This window comes from Oncorhynchus nerka, linkage group LG25 (genome assembly GCF_034236695.1).
Source record: "Oncorhynchus nerka isolate Pitt River linkage group LG25, Oner_Uvic_2.0, whole genome shotgun sequence".
NCBI classification, from domain to species: Eukaryota; Metazoa; Chordata; class Actinopteri; order Salmoniformes; family Salmonidae; genus Oncorhynchus; species Oncorhynchus nerka.
Window position 1 is genome coordinate 49,266,292 of NC_088420.1, and position 22,486 is coordinate 49,288,777.

General features: G+C 43.8%; 1 protein-coding gene across 1 annotated transcript in view; it reads right to left on the reverse strand.

The window, feature by feature from the left end:
- Window positions 1–4,206: 4,206 nt before the first annotated feature.
- LOC115108978 (synaptotagmin-9-like) overlaps window positions 4,207–22,486 on the reverse strand; it is a 51,991-nt gene continuing 33,711 nt past the window's right edge. Inside the window, exons 2-7 of the mRNA XM_029633526.2 lie at window positions 20,641–21,004; window positions 20,006–20,546; window positions 12,351–12,471; window positions 10,262–10,433; window positions 6,786–6,915; window positions 4,207–5,323 (exon numbers count right to left, since the gene is read on the reverse strand). Of these exons, the coding sequence (XP_029489386.1) occupies window positions 5,249–5,323; window positions 6,786–6,915; window positions 10,262–10,433; window positions 12,351–12,471; window positions 20,006–20,546; window positions 20,641–21,004 (1,403 nt within the window). The 3' untranslated portion in view covers window positions 4,207–5,248. The remainder of the gene's footprint in view (window positions 5,324–6,785; window positions 6,916–10,261; window positions 10,434–12,350; window positions 12,472–20,005; window positions 20,547–20,640; window positions 21,005–22,486) is intronic.

A 22,486-nucleotide genomic window follows, 5' to 3' on the forward strand; every position in this document is an offset into this window, starting at 1 on the left:
TAACGAGAACACCCTGGGAGTCTAGACTAGTCTACCGGAACATTATGAGTCTGCACGTCTGGGGACCCTAGATAATTACATTTTAGTCCAAGGAAGGGGCTTGAGTTTGATAATTGAGTCCATCGTTCTTTTGAAGTTGAACCTTTGTAGCCCAGTAGCTATCAATTGCAACAGTTTCTCTGCCAATAGCTAACAGTTACTCTGTAAAGAGACATACGTGTAGCGTGTTAGTAGTTGAAGTATCACTGAGATACTCAGAGGAAAAGTAGTGGAGGTCAACTAGGTGCAGCCTCCTGTTTGAAAGGACCCAGCTAAGAAGCATGTGCACAGATATGCATGGGGAATGTTTTGAAATAGACTATAGATTTAGCCGTGTTGGAAATGGAAGTAGTCATTTAGGTCAGGCTCTACCAAGGGGATGGTGTATGTGAAGCACATCAGATGACCACCTCCGAACATACAGTACGGTGGGCAGCGGCTCACCTGTGCAATGTGTGAGAGATGCATTCATGTGTGTGTGAATGTGTGTGCATGCTTAGGTGTGGCTCTGTGTGCGTGTGTGTGTGTGTGTGTGTGTGTGTGTGTGTGTGTGTGTGTGTGTGTGTGTGTGTGTGTGTGTGTGTGTGTGTGTGTGAACGTGTGTGTGCATGCTTAGGTGTGGCTCTGTGTGCGTGTGCGTGTGTGTGTGTGTGTGTGTGTGTGTACGGGTAACTGTCAAAATAATGGAAACACTTGAGTAAATGAGGGATACAACGTTTATTGAAAGCAGGTGGTTCCACACAGGTGTGGTTCTTAAGTTAATTAAGCAATTAACATCCCTTCAAGCTCATGGTCGTGTATATAAATGCTGGGAAGGCCATTATTTTGGCTACCATGACTATGGCCCCGTAGGGTGATAATGCCCCCATCCACAGAGCATGAGTGGTCACTGAATGGTTTGATGAGCATGAAAACTATGTAAACCATATGCCAAGGCTGTTTCAGTCAACATATCTCAACACAATTGAACACTTATGGGAGATTTTGGAGCGGTGCCTCAGACAGCGTTTTCCATCACCATCAACAAAACACCAAATGATGGAATTTCTCAAGGATGAATGGTGTCACAATAGAGTTCCAGACACTTGAAGAATCTATGCCAAGGTGCATTGAAGCTGTTCTGGTGGCTCGTGGTGGTCCAACACCCTATTAAAACACTTTATGTTGTTTCCTTGATTTTGGCCAGGTCCATAATTAAGGGCTCCCTTGATATAGACAATATAAAATAAATACTACAAATACGGAGATATATTGTTTGCAAAAGTACATTATTTTATATTAATACAATTGCTCAGACAAAGAGATTTTATTTAACAATTAATACGGGGTTCTTTTTGATGCAAAACCCATCACTGGTGTGCGTGGACAAAGAACTATATTTTCATGTCATCTGACCATTGCACCGGGTTCAATCGAAGTGCCAATATCGTTTAGCTTGATATCCTTAACTCCAGGCATTTACATTTGTTGGATTACATTAAAATAGAGCTCTTTGGTTGGTCTTTGATGTTATGGGGCTATTTTGCTTCCACTGGTCCTGGGGCCCTTGTTAAGGTCAACAGTATCATGAACTTTACGCTGTACTGGGCCATTTTAGCCAAAAACCTGGTTGCCTCTTCCAGGAGGCTGAAACTGGGCCGCAAGTGGATCTACCAGCAAAACAATAACGCCAAGCACACATCAAAATCAACAAAGAGATGGTTCATTGACCACAAAATCAATCTCCAGGACTTGAACCCCATTGAAAAGCTGTGGTTTAATTGAAGAGGGAAGTCCATAAGAGCAGACGAAGGATATCAAGGATCTGGAAGGATTCTGTATGGAGGAATGGTCCAACATCCCTCCCAATGTGTTCTCCTCGTAAAACAGTTAGAAAAAAGGCTCAGTGCCATTATCCTTGCAAGGTATTGAATGGTATAGAAACAGGGGTGCCAATCATTTTGACCCCTATCTTTTTGAGAGATTTTTCGTTTTACTTGGTCTCTGACCAACTGCATTCGTATAAACAAATATAACTTTCCCTTTCTTTGCGTACACTATGTGTCAGTATTTGTGTTATACATTTTACACCGTGTTTTCTGCTCATCATTATCAAGGGTGCCAAAAATGTTGGACCTGACTGTGTGTGAAGAGGCTGGGTTAGAATGTCAAGTGTGACGTAAAGAGGTCACATTAGTCGTGAGCACAGTACAATTTACGGGTGTTCAAAAGGTAACACACAAATCAGATGTCTCGCAGATGCTGTCTTTGAGCGCAGAATAAAAAGCGCAGAATTTGTTTAAGGCCAATTGTATTTTTTATATTGCACTTATACAGGTGTGTAGGAGGAGGGAAATGTTGAACAGACTCCCAAACACTGTCACTAAGGATACCACATTTTCACTTTTCAGCTGTAAAGAGTCATTTGCCTTGTACATGGACTCATCCAATGTTAATCATCTAGTGTGTCTGTTGAGTGTGAGCTTCTCTTCTGGTGAAACTGAAAACCAACATTTTCTACCCATTGCGTTATTGCAGTAAGGTCTCATCTGTCAAATCCTCATTATGGATGGCTCTCTATGCATGCTTGTTTTCCGTAGGCACCTTATGTGTTCTTCCTATCTTGTTCATAAATTGTTTTCCTGGGAGATCTACTTGGGGGCATTTTGTCCCCTGACAGGCCACATGTTTTCAATTAGCACCTGACTATGAGCAGACTGCAGCCTGGGAGCATCTCAGGTCTCCCAACATATCACATGGCTCTGCCTGTCTGCCGGGGGATTCTTATTCACACTTCCTCTGTTGCTCTGACACACACCATTAGGCAAACCACGACTGAAGAACAGCGGATAGATTCAATTACATTTTCATTAAACAAGAGGTTTCATTAAAGTAAGATTAGACTGAAGGGTAAAGAGTGGAATGAAGATATGAATTTAAACAAGGATAAATTACTTTGTCCATATTCCCGCTTTGCCCCCAAGTCCCTTTTCAAAGAGCGGGTCCCCTCTGCTCTCTAATGGTGGCTGTGTTGTTAAGAAGTAGTCATGAAGAGAACACCCAGTTTGACACTGCTTTGCACTTCAGAGAGATCCGGCTGTTAAATTATTTATTTTCCAAACAGTAATTACTGGAACAGAGGGGCCTGGATGCTGAAATATGTGATTAGTGAGAGCGCATGCGCACCACGGAACCCAACCCCCGTCGGCCCTACCACCTCAACCAGGTGCTCCTGGTCTCCCTCTCCTGTAGTGGTATTACTACTACCGTCATAACATGCTTGTTCACTGACTATTTCCCGGAAGAACATGCCAGACGTGTCAGTGGAAAATGTCCCAAAATGGGGCCCTGTGCAATGAGTCGAGAATGTTCACCAAATCAGCTGTCTGAGCTGCGTTCTGACTACCTCGTGTTTTCTGCTGTCTAACGGTTGGTCTTCATTGCGAGAAGCAATTCCAGTTGTGTATAAAACAAAGACAGACAGAACAAAACGAGGGCCTTCCGTCGTGTGTTTAAGTACAGAAATATATTGCCATTTGCCTCTATTCACGCCGTTTGGCATTTCATGTCAACATTAATATTGACGTGTGTTTAATTCTGTGATTGATGTTGAGATGTGTGTTTGAGGTATTTTTTTAATTTATTTTTTATCTGACCCTGTGTAGTAGTAATCAGTCGTCTTGTTCTGATTAATTGAGATCTCCATGTGGCTGCTGGTGGGGCCCCATCCTCCTCATCAGAGGACACCTGTTGACTACCTGCAGACTGCACAGTGCTGGGTGTGATTTCACTGAGGGAGGGGACTGATTCTAAACCTGGCTCCAGCACTGCAGATGGATCTGTCTCTGTTCCTGTGTTGTGTTCCCATCAGCAGCCCAGTGTGCAGCTCAGACGCACTCTGATTGGAGCGCTCCCCACTGTCTGTCAGTCACATCTCATACGTTTTGATATTTTATCATCCTGCTGCAACCTCGTTGCTGTTTGTTTGGCCGTCAACTGGTTCGGTGCAGGGCTCGGCATCTGTCATGTGTGTCTGTGGCCTGTTGGGGACTTGTCACTGCAGGTGTGAAGAGAGCGTCTTTGTGGAGAAAGGTGTCGAGGACAGGCTCTAAGGCCTCTCTCTTCTTCCTGACACAGAATTTCACTCTTGAGATCATAAAATCACCCATCTGTCTTTGTGTGGTAAATTTATAATATAAATATTTATTTAGTAACATCTGAATGGACAATTTACATACTAGGTCTTAGTTTCATGGTACATTTTATGTTTACAGTATGTTAGTATCTCACAAAGTAATCAACCAAAGAGCAATATTACGCACAAAGAACCATGCACTGTACCCAAATAACAAAGATCAATTAATTGTAACAATGTGTTATTAAACAAGACATAAACAAGACTATACTATCACCTCCCAACTGAAACTTTAACACTTTTTAGATTTCTGTAGTTTTTTAAACAAATAGTACTAATGAATGGCCACTGGACATGCAGTTGACTAAACATACAGTATATTCTTGGTGCCATTTGAAAGGAAACACTTTTTGTGGAAATGTGAAAGGAATGTAGGAGAATATAACACATTAGATCTGGTAAAAGATCATACAAAGAAAAAAACAAATGTTTTTTTTACATTTTTTTGTACTATCATCTTTGAAATGCAAGAGAAAGGCCATAATGTATTATTTCAGCCCAGGTGGAGTTTAGATTTTGGCCACTAGATGGCAGGAGTGTATGTGCAAAGTTTCAGACTGATCCAATGAACCATTGCATTTCTGTTCAAAATGTTGTACCAGGCTGCCCAAATGTGCCTAATTTGTTTATTAAACTGTGCACTCTCCTCAAACAATAACATGGTATTCTTTCACTCTAATAGCTACTGTAAATTGGACAGTGCAGTTAGATTAACAAGAATTTAAGCTTTCTGCCAATATCAGATATGTCTATGTCCTGGGAAATGTTCTTGTTACTTACAACCTCATGCTAATCACATTAGCCTACGTTAGTGCAACCGTCCCGCAGGGGACCCACCAATCCTGAAGAAGTTTTAAGCCTGTCCTGGATCAGTAAGCACTTTCAAATTGAGCATGATTTTTATTTCAGCACTAAACTTAATCTATGTCGGGGAAACCAAGTGTAACATCTACCATTACTAGCATACTGATCTCTCCTCCTCTCTTGATGCTTGGTGTCTCTGCTGTTCCTCTCCTTCACCACCCTGTGTTCTCTTTATGGTGAGGGAGGAGTCTTCAGAGAGTTGGTGGAACCGCCCTGGCTTTCACCTGCAGTCCCCTGACCCATCCACTAGAGAACACACCGAGAGGAAACACCATCAGAGAGATGAGCATAACCAGGTTATATCAGGTAAGGGAATACAATTTGACAGCTGAATTGCACAAAGAGGGAAAAAGTCGGAGGCTGTGAGGCTGAAGTCACAATGCACTCTGTAGTTTTAATTCATCTTACAAAAAAATGGCCTCGGTGTGTGTAGAACCCCTGTGGGTTCTGTCGTGCCTCTGTCTGAAAATCAATTGTCACCGCACTGTGTCTCCGAAATTCCTTCTCCGTTTAATAAGAAACATACTCTAAATAAACTGTCCTACTTTCAAGAAACACAAAATCAGTAGGAAATAGCAAACATTTTTATTTGTTGCCCTTTTCTCTTTTCCTCCTAGATGGAATTTAACAGCCTAAAAAAGCAGCCCAGGGGAAGACAGGAAGCGAAAGAGAGATGTAAAGCACAGTTTAAATGGCTGTTTTAGCAGTTCTGTGTAGCGGGAGCACAACCTTGGCTCAAGTGGCCTGGGATGTGAATTATTGATGAGAACTGTCTGTGGCCTTGAGGGTCAGCGAGTTTTGCACTACGATTTCCAAACACCAAACCATGAAAAGATACGAGCGAAAATAATGAAACGTCAAGTGTGTGTGTGTGTGTGTCTTAACAATAATAATTAGGTGGGTGCTTATTTTTGTCCGAGTGTGTGTATGTGTATGTGTGTGTGTGTGGTTTATGGGTTATTAAGCCTTATACTCAAAGAGCATCTTTCCATTCTTGAAGTAACACAAATAAGTTATAATCCCAAGCTTGAGTCCTCTGCTATGTCTTCTTCAGCTTAATAGGAGGAACAGGGTTGTATTCATTAGACGAAGACCGTGGCAAACAGTTGCAAAAACATTTTGCAATGGCAACCGTTTACTCCCAAAAAGTTTATATTGGACAAATTCAGGAAGGTCCCTCCCCATATCATTCCGTTTGCTTTTGTTTGGCTCTGTTTGGTTCCAAGTGAATACACCCCAGTGCTTCTGACTGTGCAGCTACAATGATATCCAATGACAAGCACTTCAGTTATATCACTGTGTAGGCAACATTACTGTTCCAATTTCTGCTTTTAACCTCTCAGATGAATATGAATAGATTTGGTGTCAACAACTCCAAATAAATGTTGATCTATTTCTGGTGTCCATTAATGAGGGTGGAGGAGTAGTGTTTTTAAATAGCAATAAAGCCGCCTTCTCCGCTCCTCTCCCACTGCAGGAATGGATTGTTCTGATGATGGCACAAAAACAAGTCAAGCAGACATGTGTTTTATGTAATCCTGCTTGTGTTTTATTGTCCCTATACAAGCTAGAGAAGTAGAGCTTTACCGCTTGCTGTCTACTTACACCTTGCACACACACACACACACACACACACACACACACACACACACACACACACACACACACACACACACACACACACACACACACACACACACACACATACCTCTACCAGGGGGTGCCAGTGGGCGATGGGCTTGCGAGGGTATGACAGCATCTCGTTCCAGTGGTCTCGGCCCAGGCTCTCCGCCTCATTGCCCACCCTACACACTCCAATGACCTCATTGTGACCTACCCTGTGAGAGGGGGGAAAAAACATATGGTCATTTTAAAACCTTTTGTTGTCCAACATCATGCTCCTTCGTGTAATTATTATAGTGATGTTCAGCAAATTATTTTTAACTCCTCTAATATTTATTCTGAACAGCATTTGGAGGAAAAGAGTCTGTACTCTGTGCTTTTTCGTCAGTATTTTTGTCTTGTAATGTTGTTTCCTCCTCTCTTGAATGCCAGCTGCTTTCCAGGCCAATGATCAACTAAAACATGTTACACTTAGGGAGTCTCAGCGATGTGCTTGTATAGGGGAGCAAACAGGATAATAAAGTTGAGGAGCTCAGGGCAAGGATTTCTTCCAGAGAGACATCAGGAATTGTAACATACTCAGTTTCATGGAAACATGGCTCTCTCAGGATATACTGTCTGAATCAGTCTAGCCAGTTGGGTTCTCAGTTCATCGCGCAGAAAGGAATAAATATCTCTCCGGAAAGAAGGGTGGGGGTGTATGTTTCATCATTAACGACTTTTGGTGTGATTGTGATAACATACAGGAACTCAAGTCTTTTTGTTCACCCAACATAGAATACCTCACAATCAAATGCCGACTGTCTTATCTCCCAAGAGAATTCTCTTCGGTTATAGTCACAGCCGTGTATATCCCCCCTCAAGCCGATACCACGACGGCCCTCAAAGTACTTAACTGGACTTTATGCAAACTGGAATCCACATATCCTGAGGCCACATTTATTGTAGCTGAGGATTTTATGAAAGCACATTTGAGGAAAAGGCTGCCGAAGTTCTATCAACACATTAACTGTAGTACTCACGTTGCTAAAACACTCGTTGCTACTCCAACTTTCTGGATGCCTACAAGGCCTACAAGGCCCTCCCCACCGCCCTTTCAGCAAATCTGGTAATGACTGCATTTTGCTCCTTCCTTCCTATAGGCAGAAACTCAAACAGGAAGTACCTGTGCTAAGGACTATTCAAAGCTGGTCTGACCAATCGGAATTCACGCATCAAGATTGTTTTGATCATGTGGACTGGGATATGTTCCAGGTAGCCTCTGAGAATATTATCGAAGTATACACTGATACGGTGACTGAGGTTATCAGGAAGTGTATAGGAGATGTTGTACCCACGGTGACTATTAAAACCCACCCTAACCAGAAACCGTGGATAGATGGCAGCATTCGCACAAAACTGAAAGCGGGAACCATCGCATTTACCAATGGCAAGGTGACTGGGAATACGGCCCAATACATACAGTGTAGTTATTCCCTCCATAAGGCAATCAAACAGGCAAAATGTCAGCATAGAGAAAAAGTGGAGTCGCAATTCAACGGCTCAGACACGAGACCTATGTGGCAGGGTCTACAGACAATCACGGACTACAATGGGAAAACCTGCCAAGTCGCGGACACCAACGTGTTTCTTCCAGACAAGCTAAATACCTTCCTCGCCCACTTTGAGGATAACACCATGCCACCAAAGCGGCCTGCTACCAAGGACTGGGAGTTCACCTTCTCTGTGGCCGACGTGAGTAAGACATTTAAGCATGTTAACCCCCGCAAGGCTGCCGGCCAGACGGCCTCCCTAGCCATATCCTCAGAGCATGCGCAGACCAGCTGGCTGGAGTTTTACGGACATATTCAATCTCTCCCTATCCCAGTCTACTGTCCACACATGCTTCAAGATGTCCACCATTGTTCATGTACCCAAGAAAGCAAAGATAACTGAACTAAATGACTATCGCCCAGTAGCACTCACAACTGTCATCATGAAGTGCTTTGAGAGTCTAGTCAAGGATCATATCATCTCTATCTTACCTGACACCCTAGACCCACTTCAATTTGCTTACCGCCCCAATAGAACCACAGATGATGCAATTGCCATCGCACTGCACACTGCTCTATCCCATATGGACAAGAGGAATACCTATGTAAGAATGACTACAGCTCAGCATTCAACACCATAGTACCCTCCAAGCTCATCATTATCTTGAGGCTCAGTCTGAACCCCACCCTGTGCAACTGGGTCCTGGACTTTCTGACGGGCCGCCCACAGGTGGTGAAGGTAGGAAAAAACACCTCCACTTCGCTGATACTCAACACTGGGGCCCCACAAGGATGCATGCTCAGCCCCCTCCTGTACTCCCTGTTCACCAATGACTGAGTGGCCACACATGCTTCCAGCTCAATCATCAAGTTCGCAGACGACACAACAGTAGTAGGTCCGATTACCAACAATGATGAGACAGGGAGGAGGTGAGGGCCCTGGGAGTGTGGTGCTAGGAAAATAACCTCTCAACCAACGTCAACAAAACAAAGGAGCTAATTGTGGAATTCAGGAAACAGCAGAGGGAGCATCCCCCTATCCACATCGATGGGACAACCGTGGAGAAGGTGGAAAACTTCGAGTTCCTTGGCGTACATATCACTTACAAACTGAAATGGTCCACCCACACAGACAGTGTTGTGAAGAAGGCACAACAGGGCATCTTCAACCTCAGGAGGTGGAATAAATTTGTCTTGGCACCTAAAACCCTCACAAACTTTTACAGATGCACAATTGAGAGCACCCTGTCGGGCTGTATCACTGCCTGGTATGGCAACTGCACCTCTCGCAAACGCAGGTCTCTCCAGAGGGTGGTGCGGTCTGCCCAACACATCACCGGGGGCAAACTACCTGCCAAAAATATTATCAAGGACAACAACCACCCGAGCCACTGCCTGTTCACCCCGCTATTATCCATAAGGCAAGGTCAGTACAGGTGCATCAAAGCTGGGACAGAGAGACTGAAAAATAGCTTCTATCTCAAGGCCATCAGACTGTTAAATTATGTTAAATAGCCATCCTAGCACATTAGAGGCTGCTGTCCTATATACATAGACTTGGAATCACTAGCCACTTTAATAATGGAACACTATTCACTTTAATAATGTTTACATATTTTGCATTACTCATCTCATATGTATATATTGTATTCTATCCTATTTTACTGTTTCTTAGTCTATGCCACTGACATTGCTTGCCCAAATATTTATTCTTAATTCCATTCCTTTACTTTAGATTTGTGTGTATTGTTGTGAAATTGTTAGATATTACTGTTAGATATTACTGCACAAGCATTTCGCTACACCTACAATAACATCTGCTAAACAAGCGTATGTGACAAATAATATGTTATTTGATTTGTATACAACAAAGATACTGTCCAATCAAAAGCGTGGTTTCGGAGTCCTTTTCAGTGCACCATAGTCACCACAACCTTGCAGGCTATTTTCAGAATAAAAAACCCAAACTGCTGTCATAATTATAGGAAGTTCAGTTTATAAAAAGCGTTACAAAACAACATTTATTTACCGATCGTAGTCCATCACTGCTATTAGGAGACTGATCTGATCAATGTTCTCAGGAGGGACATCAAATACTATGGCTTCGTTGTAGACTGGATTCAGAGTGTTTCGCTTGGTGGACGTTTTCCTCTTCTTCAATCTCCGTCCCTCACACATCAAAGACACCTTCACATAAGGATCTAGAGAGAGTTGGGACACAGTGGAAATGGTAAACCTACGGAGTAACACATGGGATGCATCCACACAGGCCTCTGGTCAAAAGTAGTGCAGTATACAGTTGAAGTCGGAAGTTTACATACACCTTAGCCAAAAACATTTAAACTCAGTTTTTCGCAATTCCTGACATTTAATCCAAGTAGAAATTCCCTGTTTTAGGTCAGTTACAATCACCACTTTATTTTAAGAATGTGAAATGTCAGAATAATAGTAGTGAGAATGATTTATTTCAGCTTTTATTTCTTTCATCACATTCTCAGTGGGTAAGAAGATTACATACACTCAATTAGTATTTGGTATCATTGCCTTTAAATTGTTTAACTTGGGTCAAACATTTCGGGTAGCCTTCCACAAGGTTCCCCCAATCATTTGGGTGAATTGTGGCCCATTCCTCCTGATAGAGATAGTGTAACTGAGTCAGGTTTTTAAGCCTCATTGCTTGTTCAGTTCTGCCCACAAATTTTTTATAGGATTGAGGTCAGTGCTTTGTGATGGCCACTCCAATACCTTGACTTTGTTGTCCTTAAGCCATTTTACCACAACTTTGGAAGTATGCTTGGGGTCATTGTCCATTTGGAGGACCCATTTGCGACCAAGCTTCAACTTCCTGACTGATGTCTTGAGATGTTGCTTCAATATATCCACACATTTTTCCATCCTCATGATGCCATCTATTTTGTGAAGTGCACCAGTCCCTCCTGCAGGAAAGCACCCTGACAATATGATGCTGCCACCCCCGTGCTTCACGATTGGGATGGTGTTCTTCGGCTTGCAAGCCTCCCCCTTTTTCCTCCAAACATAACGATGGTCATTATTGCCAAACAGTTCTATTTTTGTTTCATCAGGCCAGAGGACATTTCTCCAAAATGTACGATCTTTGCCCCCATGTGCAGTTGCAAACCGTAGTCTGGCTTTTTTATGGCGGTTTTGGAGCAGTGGCTTCTTCCTTGCTGAGCAGCCTTTCAAGTTATGTCGATATAGGACTCGTTTTACTGTGGATATAGATACTTTTGTACCTGTTTCCTCCAGGTACTTTACAAGGTCCTTTGCTGTTGTTCTGGGATTGATTTGCACTTTAGCACCAAAGTACGTTCATCTCTAGGAGACAGAACGAGTTTCCTTCCTGAGCGGTATGACGGCTGTGTGGTCCCATGGTGTTTATACTTGCGTACTATTGTTTGTACAGATGAACGTGGTATCTTCAGTCGTTTGGAAATTGCTCCCAAGGATGAACCAGACTTGTGGAGGTCTACAATTTCTTTCTGAGGTCTTGGCTGATTTCTTTTGATTTTCCCATGATGTCAAGCAAAGAGGCACTGAGTGTGAAGGTAGGCCTTGAAATACATCCACAGATACAGATCAGAAGCTTCTAAAGCCATGACATTATTTTCTGGGATTTTCCAAGCTGTTTAAAGGCACAGTCAATTTAGTATATGTAAACTTCTGACCCACTGGAATTGTGATACAATGAATTATAAGTGAAATAATCTGTCTGTAAACAGTTGTTGGAAAAATGACTTGTGTCATGCACAACGTAGATGTCCTAACCGACTTTCCACAACTATAGTTTGTTTACAAGAAATTTGTGGAGTGGTTGAAAAATGAGTTTTCATGACTCCAACCTAAGTGTACAGTATGTAAACTTCCGAATTCAACTGTATAGGGAATAGGGTGCCATTTCGGACGCCTCAATAGTTATGCTCCATTGATATGTTTCGTCATGGCGTCTACTTATTGGGCCATATTATTAAAAGACTGGGAGACAGAAATGACCATTCCATTTCATATACTAGTCTGTCATATAATTTATCCATCCTGTGATGACTAAGCAGAATCCACATCACATTTGTACCCCAGTCCCCACATTAAGGACCCCCTACCTGAGGCTCCAGTGATGTCCATAGCTTTGAGGTTCCTAGCCTTGATCATTGTGATGGTTAGCCTTCCAGCCGTTGGTAGGTAACACAGGGAGAACATGAGATCCCCCAAGTCCACATTGTCCTACAAAGCAACGAAAACATCAGTGAAATGTTTAGTAACTGAATGTCTCATGATGTCACCATATAGCTCTGGCTTCGCTGTTAGAGATTCCGCTGGTTTACAGTGGACTATGTGAACAGTCGGGACCTCAACTTACTGCTGAGAGTTAGAATAATAGAATGCAATGTCTAAGCTTGGTTGTGCATCAGCAGTTTTCATATTGTTATATGTCACTCATTGACAATCACTCAATTAACCCAAGTCAGTAAAAATGTTTTTATTGGTACTGCTTAGTGTACTTAGACTAGCCAATTACTGACAGGGCACACAGAGCACGTGACCAGGGGGCCCCCATTTATTTTGATTAGTTTCTCTCAATCAGATATCATATTAACATGGCATAAGACATGGGGAAATGTGTAGAATTCCAGGGAATTGGCTGTAAAATTGCAACAACAAAAATAACAGTTCTGTAAAGCCAACCGATTTGTTTACCTTTTGTGAATAAAATATTATTTTCTGCTAACAGATCCCTCTGTACGTATTAAATTATAGTTTTAAATCCCGGTGCTGAGGTAATGTGCGTAAATGTGTAGCGGCTACTGTAATAGGCTGTGTGTTTGTAGATCGACTGAGGTGATTGAAGTTACAGCAACCAATGTGATAATCACTGGGGTAATTGTCGCTGGTTTTTGCTGGCTACGGCCCTGCGTATGCAAGTGAACAGGAAGAGAAGCGCTCCAATTATCACCTCTGAAAATAGCATGTCTGTGAGAGAGTGATGTGTTCGTTAGACACAAGCAGCACTCACAAGGTTAGTTACCGGCATGGACTATGAAGGCCACGAGTCTCACCTCTAGTTGAGGCATGCACCTCACGTTGTAATGTAACCCTGACAAACCTGTTACCACTGTAAGTTTCTCTCAGCATGAGGTAGGAGCAGGAAACACCCAACATAGTTAAGATGCAGGCTACCGGACCATAAACTTGGTCAGAGCCCCTGGTTTTAGAAGCTGGGAGTCTACTGTAAATAAGCAGCATCTCCAGGCTTGGCTGACACTAGCCTGACATCTGAATTAGTCTTTGTGTGCGCGTGCGTGTGCATGCGCGTGTGTGCTCCTCAGCCCTGAGCTGTATGGGCCTGTTATAACAGATCATTCTCCCTGTGTGAAAGTTCCCGTTGGCAGGCCCCTGGGCTCAGTGGGAAGCCACAGTATTCTGCATCAGCAGGAAAGGTCAGTGCAGCTCTCCACAGAGAACCGCTCATTATCAGGTCTGGCTTGGTCACCAGCCTGGTCAGTGCTCAGTCCCAGTCTCACACAGACACAGCTTCTCCCCGAGAAGCTATCTAGCTCACACCCTGCTGGAGCTCGTTTGCCAGGGCTATCAGGCCTTCTGCCTAGCTGCCATGGCTTTGACAAGCCCATTGTCAATAGTGGCAACAGGTTTTAGTTCTCCAAATAGCAGAGGTTTACCAGAGTTTTCCCCCCCTAGCTTATGACATGTTCATATCCTGGGTTGGGGGCCCCACAGTTACTGTGCTCTCTGTGGGTTGGGTTTTACTAGGTGGATATGTTCAATGATGAAGTTATTAATGAAGTTTGAATACAGTGCCTTCATAAAGTATTCAGATCCCTTGACTTTATTCACATTTTGCTACCTTACAGCCTTATTCTAAATTGATTAAATAAATAAAAAAATCCTCACCAATCTACACACAATACCCCATAATGACAAAGCGACAACAGGTTTTGAGAAATATTTGCAAATGTATAAAAAGGGTGCTCAGGTGCATCCTGTTTCCATTGACCATCCTTGAGATGTTTCTACAACGTGATTGGAGTCCACCTGCGGTAAATTCAATTGATTGGACATGATTTGGAAAAGCACATACCTTATATAAGGTCCCACAGTTGACAGTACATGTCAGAGCAAAACCAAGCCATGAGGTCGAAGGAATGTTCCGTAGAGCTCCGAAACAGGATTGTGTCGAGGCTCAGATCTCGGGAAGGATACCAACAAATTGCTGCAGCATTGAAAGCACTAAGACTCTTCCTAGAGCTGGCCGCGTGGCTAAACTGAGCAATCAGGGGAGAAGGATCTTGGTCAGGGAGGTGACCAAGAACCCGATGGTCACACTGACAGAGCTCTAGAGTTTTTCTGTGTAGATGGGAGAACCTTCCAGAAGGAAAACAAACTTGGCAGCACTCCACCAATCAGGCCTTTATGGTATAGTGGCCACACAGAATCCACTCCTCAGACAGAATCCACGCCTCACTCCTTTTGGAGTTTGCCAAAAGACTCACAGACCGTGAGAAACAAGATTCTCTGGTCTGGTAAAACCAAGATTCAACGCTTTGACCTGAATGCCAAGCGTCACATCTGGAAGAAACCTGTCACCATCCATTCAGTTAAGTATGGTGGTGGCAGCATCATCCTGTGGGGTGTTTTTCAGTGGCAGGGACTGGGAGACTTGTCAGGATCGAGGCAATGATGAACGGAGCAAAGTACAGAGAGATCCTTGATGAAAACCTACCCCAGAGCGCTCAGGACCTCAGACTGTGGCAAACATTTTCCTTCCAACAGGACAACGACCCTAAGCACACAGCCACGACAACGCAGGAGTGGCTTCGGGACAATTCTCTGAATGTCTTTAAGTGGCCGAGCTAGAACCCAGACTTGAACCCGATCGAACATCTCTGGAGAGACCTGAAAATAGCTGTGCAGCATCGGTCCCCATCCAACCTGACAGAGCTTGAGAGGATCTGCAGAGAAGAATGGGAGAAACTCCCCAAATAAAGATCTTGCCTAGCTTGTAGCATCATATCCAAAACGACTCGTGGCTGTAATTGCTGACAAAGGTACTTCACCATAGTACTGAAAAAGGGTCTGAATGCTTATGTAAATGTGATATTACTGGGGGGTTTTCTTCAGACATTTGCAAATATTTTTGAACCTGTTTTCGCTTTGACATGATGGTGTATCGTGTATAGATTGATGAGATTATTATTTTTTTAAAATCAATTTTAGAATAAGGCTATAACCTAACAAAATGTGGATAAAGTCAAGGGGTCTGAATACTTTCCGAAGGCACTGTATATTGAAATGCAATCACAGCTACATTTGTGCTCACTGCTAACTCACAACGACCATGAACCTCAATTGGAAAATGTTTTTCTGTATGAATAGAGCCCAAATAGACTCCAAAGTTAATACTAACGTCTAAGAATAACAACACATGCTGTCTGATATGCTGCATTGTTCTAATGTTCTGTACATGAAAATGCTTGTTACTATAAATGGCTCAATTCACACAGTTAGCTACTTACTTTGATGTTCCATTTAAAAGCGTCTGTGTAAAACACCTCACATCTTATCCAACAGAGATCAGTGGACATGGTTGCTAATGACTTGAACTAATAATGGGTGCGACTTGCTCTGCTATTCTTTGTGCATTATAAATCATGTCCTGCAAGGAATGACTTTGGTGGTTGTTGTTGGATATTTTTTTTTAGACAACGTCATTGATAGGGACATTGAATGGGAGTGTAATAGTGGAAAATGTAGAATTGGCACATCCATTCAAGCATCAATAAGTCCTCTATGTGGATGATTGAAATTACAGATCTAAAGCGATCTATCACTGCTCTCTGGCCTGTCCAAATTCACTGTAAATGTAATCAAACAAAGGCATTGATTTATCAAGGCTGTCAACATAGGGCAAGACACCACAGTGACCTCTAACCTACAGTACATCATCATTGGTCCACACTTTGCTACACTGACCTGGTCACTCAGAAGGAGCGGCAGGAGGTCTCCATCGTAAAGTGGTACATATCACGCGCGCGCACACACACACACACACACACACACACACACGAGCACATGCGTACACACACACGCAACCTCCCCACACATACTCACAAAGAGAGTAGGGGTGGACCATGTAGCCCATCCCTCTCAGGCTAAATAATCCAATTACCCACTTCCATTTGCAGACTATAGGATAACAGTCTCCTCCATCCATTGAAGTACTTAAATCAAGTCAGTGGTGGAATTATCGTCACTTGTGCTCTTTCAATGAAATTAAACTGGAGCTCTAAAGGCCCCCAATATGGCTGGAGAGAGAAGGCTGACAGTCTATCTTGTGTAATTATCCATCTTTCACCTTCCCCCCTAGGATCTCTCTCTCTCTTTTAAGGGCCTCTTAACATATAGGGTTTGCTACTACCATGTTTGTAGAGAGAAACAGAGGGAGACAAAGAGGGAGGGAGATAGAGAGGGAGGTGAAAATGGCTTTGCAATAGCCAACACGTGTAAGACCATGTCTTGGCATGTCATCCTATTACGTCAGCAGACAGTAAGTCAGCAGCTGTGGAACGACATGATTCAGCACTTTAAATGTGTTTCACTGGGCTTCTAAATGAACACAATCAGGGTAAACAAACACATTTCATTCACTCATAAATGTAGTACTCATGCAATAATAACGGACTTTGGAATGATTCTGTTGTCATCTTGAAAAAGTAGTTTGTTATTGTTGTAAACCCATTTTATCTTTCCCCCCTTCTTCCTCAGTCATTCCTCAAGTTTTATATTCAGCCCATGTCTGTTTCCACAATGCAGATCAATAAGACAAAACGTAAGGAGATGTGATGTGCTCATCACTTAGACCACTGCACCACTGGAGGCTCCCGAGTGGTGCAGTGGTCTAAGGCACTGCATTGCAGTGCTAGAGGCATCACTACAGACCCTGGTTCGATCCCGGGCTGTATCACAGCCGGGAGTCCCATAGGGCGGTGCACAATTGGCCCAGTGTCGTCCGGGTTAGGGGAGGGTTTGGCCGGGGTAGGCGGTCATTGTAAATAACAATTTGTTCTTAACTGACTCGCCTAGTTAAATAAAGATAATATTATGCTGCAGTGATGGTTATTGTGGAGCTAGGTAGTAAACCTGCTGCATTGGATCAAGCCACACACATATTTTTATTTTTTTACATTTACGTCATTTAGCAGAAGCCTTTATCCAGAGCTACTTACATGAGCAATTGTGGTTAAGTGCCTTGCTCAAGGGCACATCAACAGATTCTTCACCTAGTCAGCTCAGGGATTCGAACCAGCAACTTTTCAGTTACTGGCCCAATGTTCTTTACCGCTAGGCTACCTGTCGCCCAAGTTGGCTCACATTAATACTATCGACTGCCATTGCAGGGACACAGATTACAGTGCTCTTGAAATCTTAGTTATAACAGAGACCAACCAGGGCCAACCCTGCGTAGCTTCAATGGCGAGCCAGCAGTGGCATGCAGGGTGGTATGCCGCTGGCCTAAACCACCAGGGATTCTGTTCTGTTGTCTAACAGTTTAATTCAACCCTCATAAAGGTGGATTTGAGACCTGCTTGTAGAAGCTTACATAGATCATGTAAATGATTTAGAGCTGGTCACTTGTATGGGTATTTGTATAGCTCTCTGTCCCTGGAAGGTGTCCTGTATTTTAGAGGTATGTTAAAAACATGTAATAAACACGCTACATGACTTGTAATTGATGTTATCTAAGAAGTAGATGGTGGATTATTCTTGACCCCGTTCATATGGTCCTACAGTTCAGTTACGGAGATGTACCACTTCAATGTCAGACTTGATGCCGGTTTACACTTTGTATGTTACATATTGGATGTTTGATTCATGCATAGACTAGTGGTTGGACTTGTGATGTCACATGCTCTGTGTCCCAGAAGGGCTGGCCCAGTTCTGGGATGGAGAGTGGCTGTGTGTGTGTGTGTGGCTATGTGTGAGTGTGTGCGTGTGATGTTTGTGTTTCCTAGATGCTCTGGGTTGCATCCCCAGATACTTTGAAGCTCCCCAGTTAGCTCACCCATGTCACACAGGTAAATCTAGGACTCTGTCCAAGCACCCCCCCCCTGGGCGCAAGTTTTTGCCCTAACACTACACCGCTGATTCAAACAACCAACTCATCATCGAGCTTTGATTATTTGTTTCAGCCGTGTAGTGCTTGGGCAAAAACTAAAACTCGTACCCGGGTGGGCCCCAGGACCGAGTTTGGAAACCCTGACCTATGAAGTCGCCAAAGTTTGACAGCCTTGATACAAAATACTAGCTTCAGACCTATTCATTGTCTGAGCCTAATTTGTAACGCCAAACACAGGAGATGAGAAGCAGGTACAGGGAGTGAACCATGTAATATAGACGGACATGTAACGGAACAAGAACAGCGTCTGGACATAAACACGACAAACAATGCTACTACAGGGAACAACACAGAGGAGCAGACATATATGCAGGGGCAATCAACAAAGTGAGGGAGTCCAGGTGAGTCCAATGAGCGCAGCTGCGCATAATGATGGTAACAGGTGCGTATGATGACAGGAGCCTGGCGCCCACAGGGGGGAGCAGGCATGACATAATCAGGGAAAGGGGGGGATAGCTAGTCAGTTGTACAACTGAATACATTCAACTGAACTGTGTATTCCACATTTAACCCAACCCCTCTGAATCAGAGAGGTGCGGGGGCTGCCTTTAAAAACATCCATGTCTTCGGCACCTGGGGTACAGTGGGTTAACTGCCTTGCTCAGGGGCAGAACAACCTATTTTTACCTTGTCATCTCGGGGATTCAATCCAGCAACTTTTGAGTTACTGGCCCAGCGCTCTAAACATTAGGCTAATCACACATGTTTGATGAACTCAAACCCTACATGTTGACGGGAAGTCAAAATGAACCCATCTAAAAAAAAGAAGAGGCCCTCAAGAGAGACAGTATAGAGATATATCACTGAGACATCACTCAGATACAGTCCTCCCTTGAGACTGCAGACAACCTACACTCCTTCAATGACACCATAAGTCCTTATTTCCACAGTGAGACTCCAATGAGTCTGACATCTATTGAGACCGCACTTTGACCAATTGAGACTAAAGAGCCTTTCTGACATCAGTGAGAGTCCAGCGAGATTCCATCAGACGGGTGAGACCTTCAGTATGTCACACCTCACAGATACTAATGGGATCCATGTGAATAATGGAGAGAGGAGCTCCAGCTTTGTATCCTCGTGTCAAAGCAGTCACTGCTGCCAACTCAGATGTATGTCTCCATTCCATGTGTTTCCTTGTGTGGTCATGTATTATTCATTCCATCTAAGTATCATTTTATGTTAGTCTTCTTTTTTTTATTAAACCAGGGGGGTTCTGTGGGGACAGGCATACTTACACTTTGGTATTTACCTCCCTGCCTTGCCGTTACATGGCCTTTACACATTTTTTGATTGTTTGGACAGTTTTTGGTAGCCCTGAGGGGAGGGCAGAGCTGGTTCCGATATGCTTCTAAGGGTTTAACTCTTTCCAGTCCCACTCCTAAACTGACATAGGTGAATGATCAGGGACCAGAACTGAAGTGACTTCCAACTAAACTCTCTCAAATAATGTACCCTTATTCACTACCTCATTTCAAGTCACAGCGTTGCATTTATTGTTGCATGTCCACGTACCCAAGCAGATATTATGATACTGTACTGAGACTGATATAGAGGTTAGCTCACCGAGGTGACGTACTGGATGTCCCTACAGAGTTTAGTCTCTCTGGGGAAGTCTGCAAGGTCCAGGAAGTTATCCACCACCACCTGGCCAATGATGTCGTGGCGGGAGAAGCGGTCAAAGTCGTAGACGCTGAAGTGCAGTTTGCGTGTGGGCAGCTCAGTGTAGGCCACAGGGAACAGGAAGACCTCGTCGAACACGGGGTTGAGGGTCTTGCGGTGCACCTTGGTCTGGTGCTTGGTCTTGCGGTCGGGGAGCAGGTAGATTTTGACGTAAGGGTCAGAGGTTCCTGAGAAATCCTTGGCCGGTAAATCCTGGGCCTTGTGGATCTTGATGATGAGCTGCTCCAAGTCACAGTCGAACTTGAGGATGAAATGTATGCGGCCGCAGCTGTCCGTCTTCCTGCCGTCGTCCGTGTCCACAGAGCGTTGCTTATAGAGCTCGGGTTTGATCCGGCCCAGAGTGGCCAGGGACTCCTGTCTCTGGAACTGGCCAATGTTGAAGTCTGGGTTGGATAGGTTCATTTGGCGGCGGATGGAGTTGTGCCTGCAGAGGGTAGAGAAACCAGTTATCATTAGCTATAGACACAAAGCAACATGGTTAGTGGAATTGACTTTTTTTTCTGTGCTGCGGGACTGACCGGACAGAGGAGGTGGGCTCAGTGATCTGGCGCTGCACGCGGGTGATGTGGCGGACATGGTTCTCCTTGAGCTTGGACTGGGCCTCCAGGGGGATGTCTGGGGATGTGTGGCTGATCTTCATGATTGCCTCGGGGACTACCAGGCCTGAAGGCTCCTTGACACAGTCTTCACTGTACTCATTCTCCACTCCATCCACCTCCATCATGACTGGCTGCTGGTCCCCCTGGCCATCCTTCAGGCCACTGGGGAGGCCACGGTCGCGCCATGGCACCCAGCACAGCTTCCACGAGACGAAAAGTGAGACCCCGAAAAGGGCTAGGCCACAGGTGGTCACCACCAGAGACAGTAGGCTCACTGACACATCTGCAATAGACAGACCCAGGGAGAGAAACACGTTAGTAGGGAACTGTGGGACAATATATTTTGTATTGATAGCAAGATATTATAATATTCTAACAACTTTTCTTTCAATCTCTCCCAATGTGCTGCTCAAATTGATATTGTACAAACGTTAGTATTAGTATGACAGACATGACAATTGTTTCCATTAGCAAAGGAAGAGAAACTCATCAGATTAGGTAGCATTTTTCAGTTCAATCAACATGAACTCATCGGTAAGTGCTCTCATCTCAAATATCCGCTCACAGATAGTAAAAGGGAAGTGGTTGGTGTCTGGAATAACCTGGTGTATTCCACAGGAATATGTTATGTTTCTCAGAAAGAGCATCTCACTATCTGATGAATGAGCTCACTCTGTCTCCATGTCTCCTCTCCAATACCCAGTCATTACGAATCAGGCCATGCAGACACAGAGAGGGCTTTTAGTCCACAGTGAATAAGCCCTTGTCAGAGTGTCCTGCCACTAGCTTCCCATCAGATCTACTGTCTACATTGTCTGTACCTTGACCATGTGTCCTCTCGACCGTACTTCCCTGTCATTATCTAGACCAGTGGAGGGAAATGGAGCCTCATGTGATGTTGAGTTATTCCTCCCACCAATCCATCCTGGTTGGGCTTTAACCAATGGGAAGATGTGGGATCCACAGGCTCATTGGGCTGGCCCACATACTGCACTGGAAACCAGCTGGGTGTTTTGCGCTAAGCCACAGAGATAGATGGCATGCCCAGACATTGTGGCACTTCATTTTAGTGGTGACACATTTTTTGAGGATTCACTCATCTAGTTATCTGCTATTTTGACAACCTTTGGTACATCTCAATGTGGCTGTTCTAAAAAGCAAAAATGAATTCAAGATAAAATATCAGAGACGCTATATGAGTTTGTAAGCAGAATATCTGTTGCCCATGCTCATTGAATGCATGGAATGATAAACATTGTGACTATGTGTGTTGTCCCACCAAACTCCCAGCCCTGCTGGGACAACTGCACTTCCTATCCTAATACTGACAAAGTGCCATCAACACAATGAGTTCTAAACACCACTCACTTTAATTGATTCTGCAGCTCAATCAATTACAAACAGGACACATGTCTAAAGTTTGAACTTTCTCAAAGCAACACTGTCTGAAAAGTTCAATAAGCATGAGCTTATTTACTTTAATTATCAATATTGTATTATTCAAATACCCAGCAACCACCCAACACTGCACTCCCACCCACACACACACACACACACAACCCAAATGTGTAAACATGCTGATTTGTGCGAATTCTTAAATTATATTTGCATTGTTATTTATAATTGTATATCCAGTATGTATAGGCCTATGCATATTCAATGTGCTGTGTAGGTGATATAATGCAGTGGTTCCCAAACTGTGGGTCGGGACCCACTTCTGGGTCTTGGCAGGGGTCCATGTAGGTCGCAAGGATGACATTGGCAT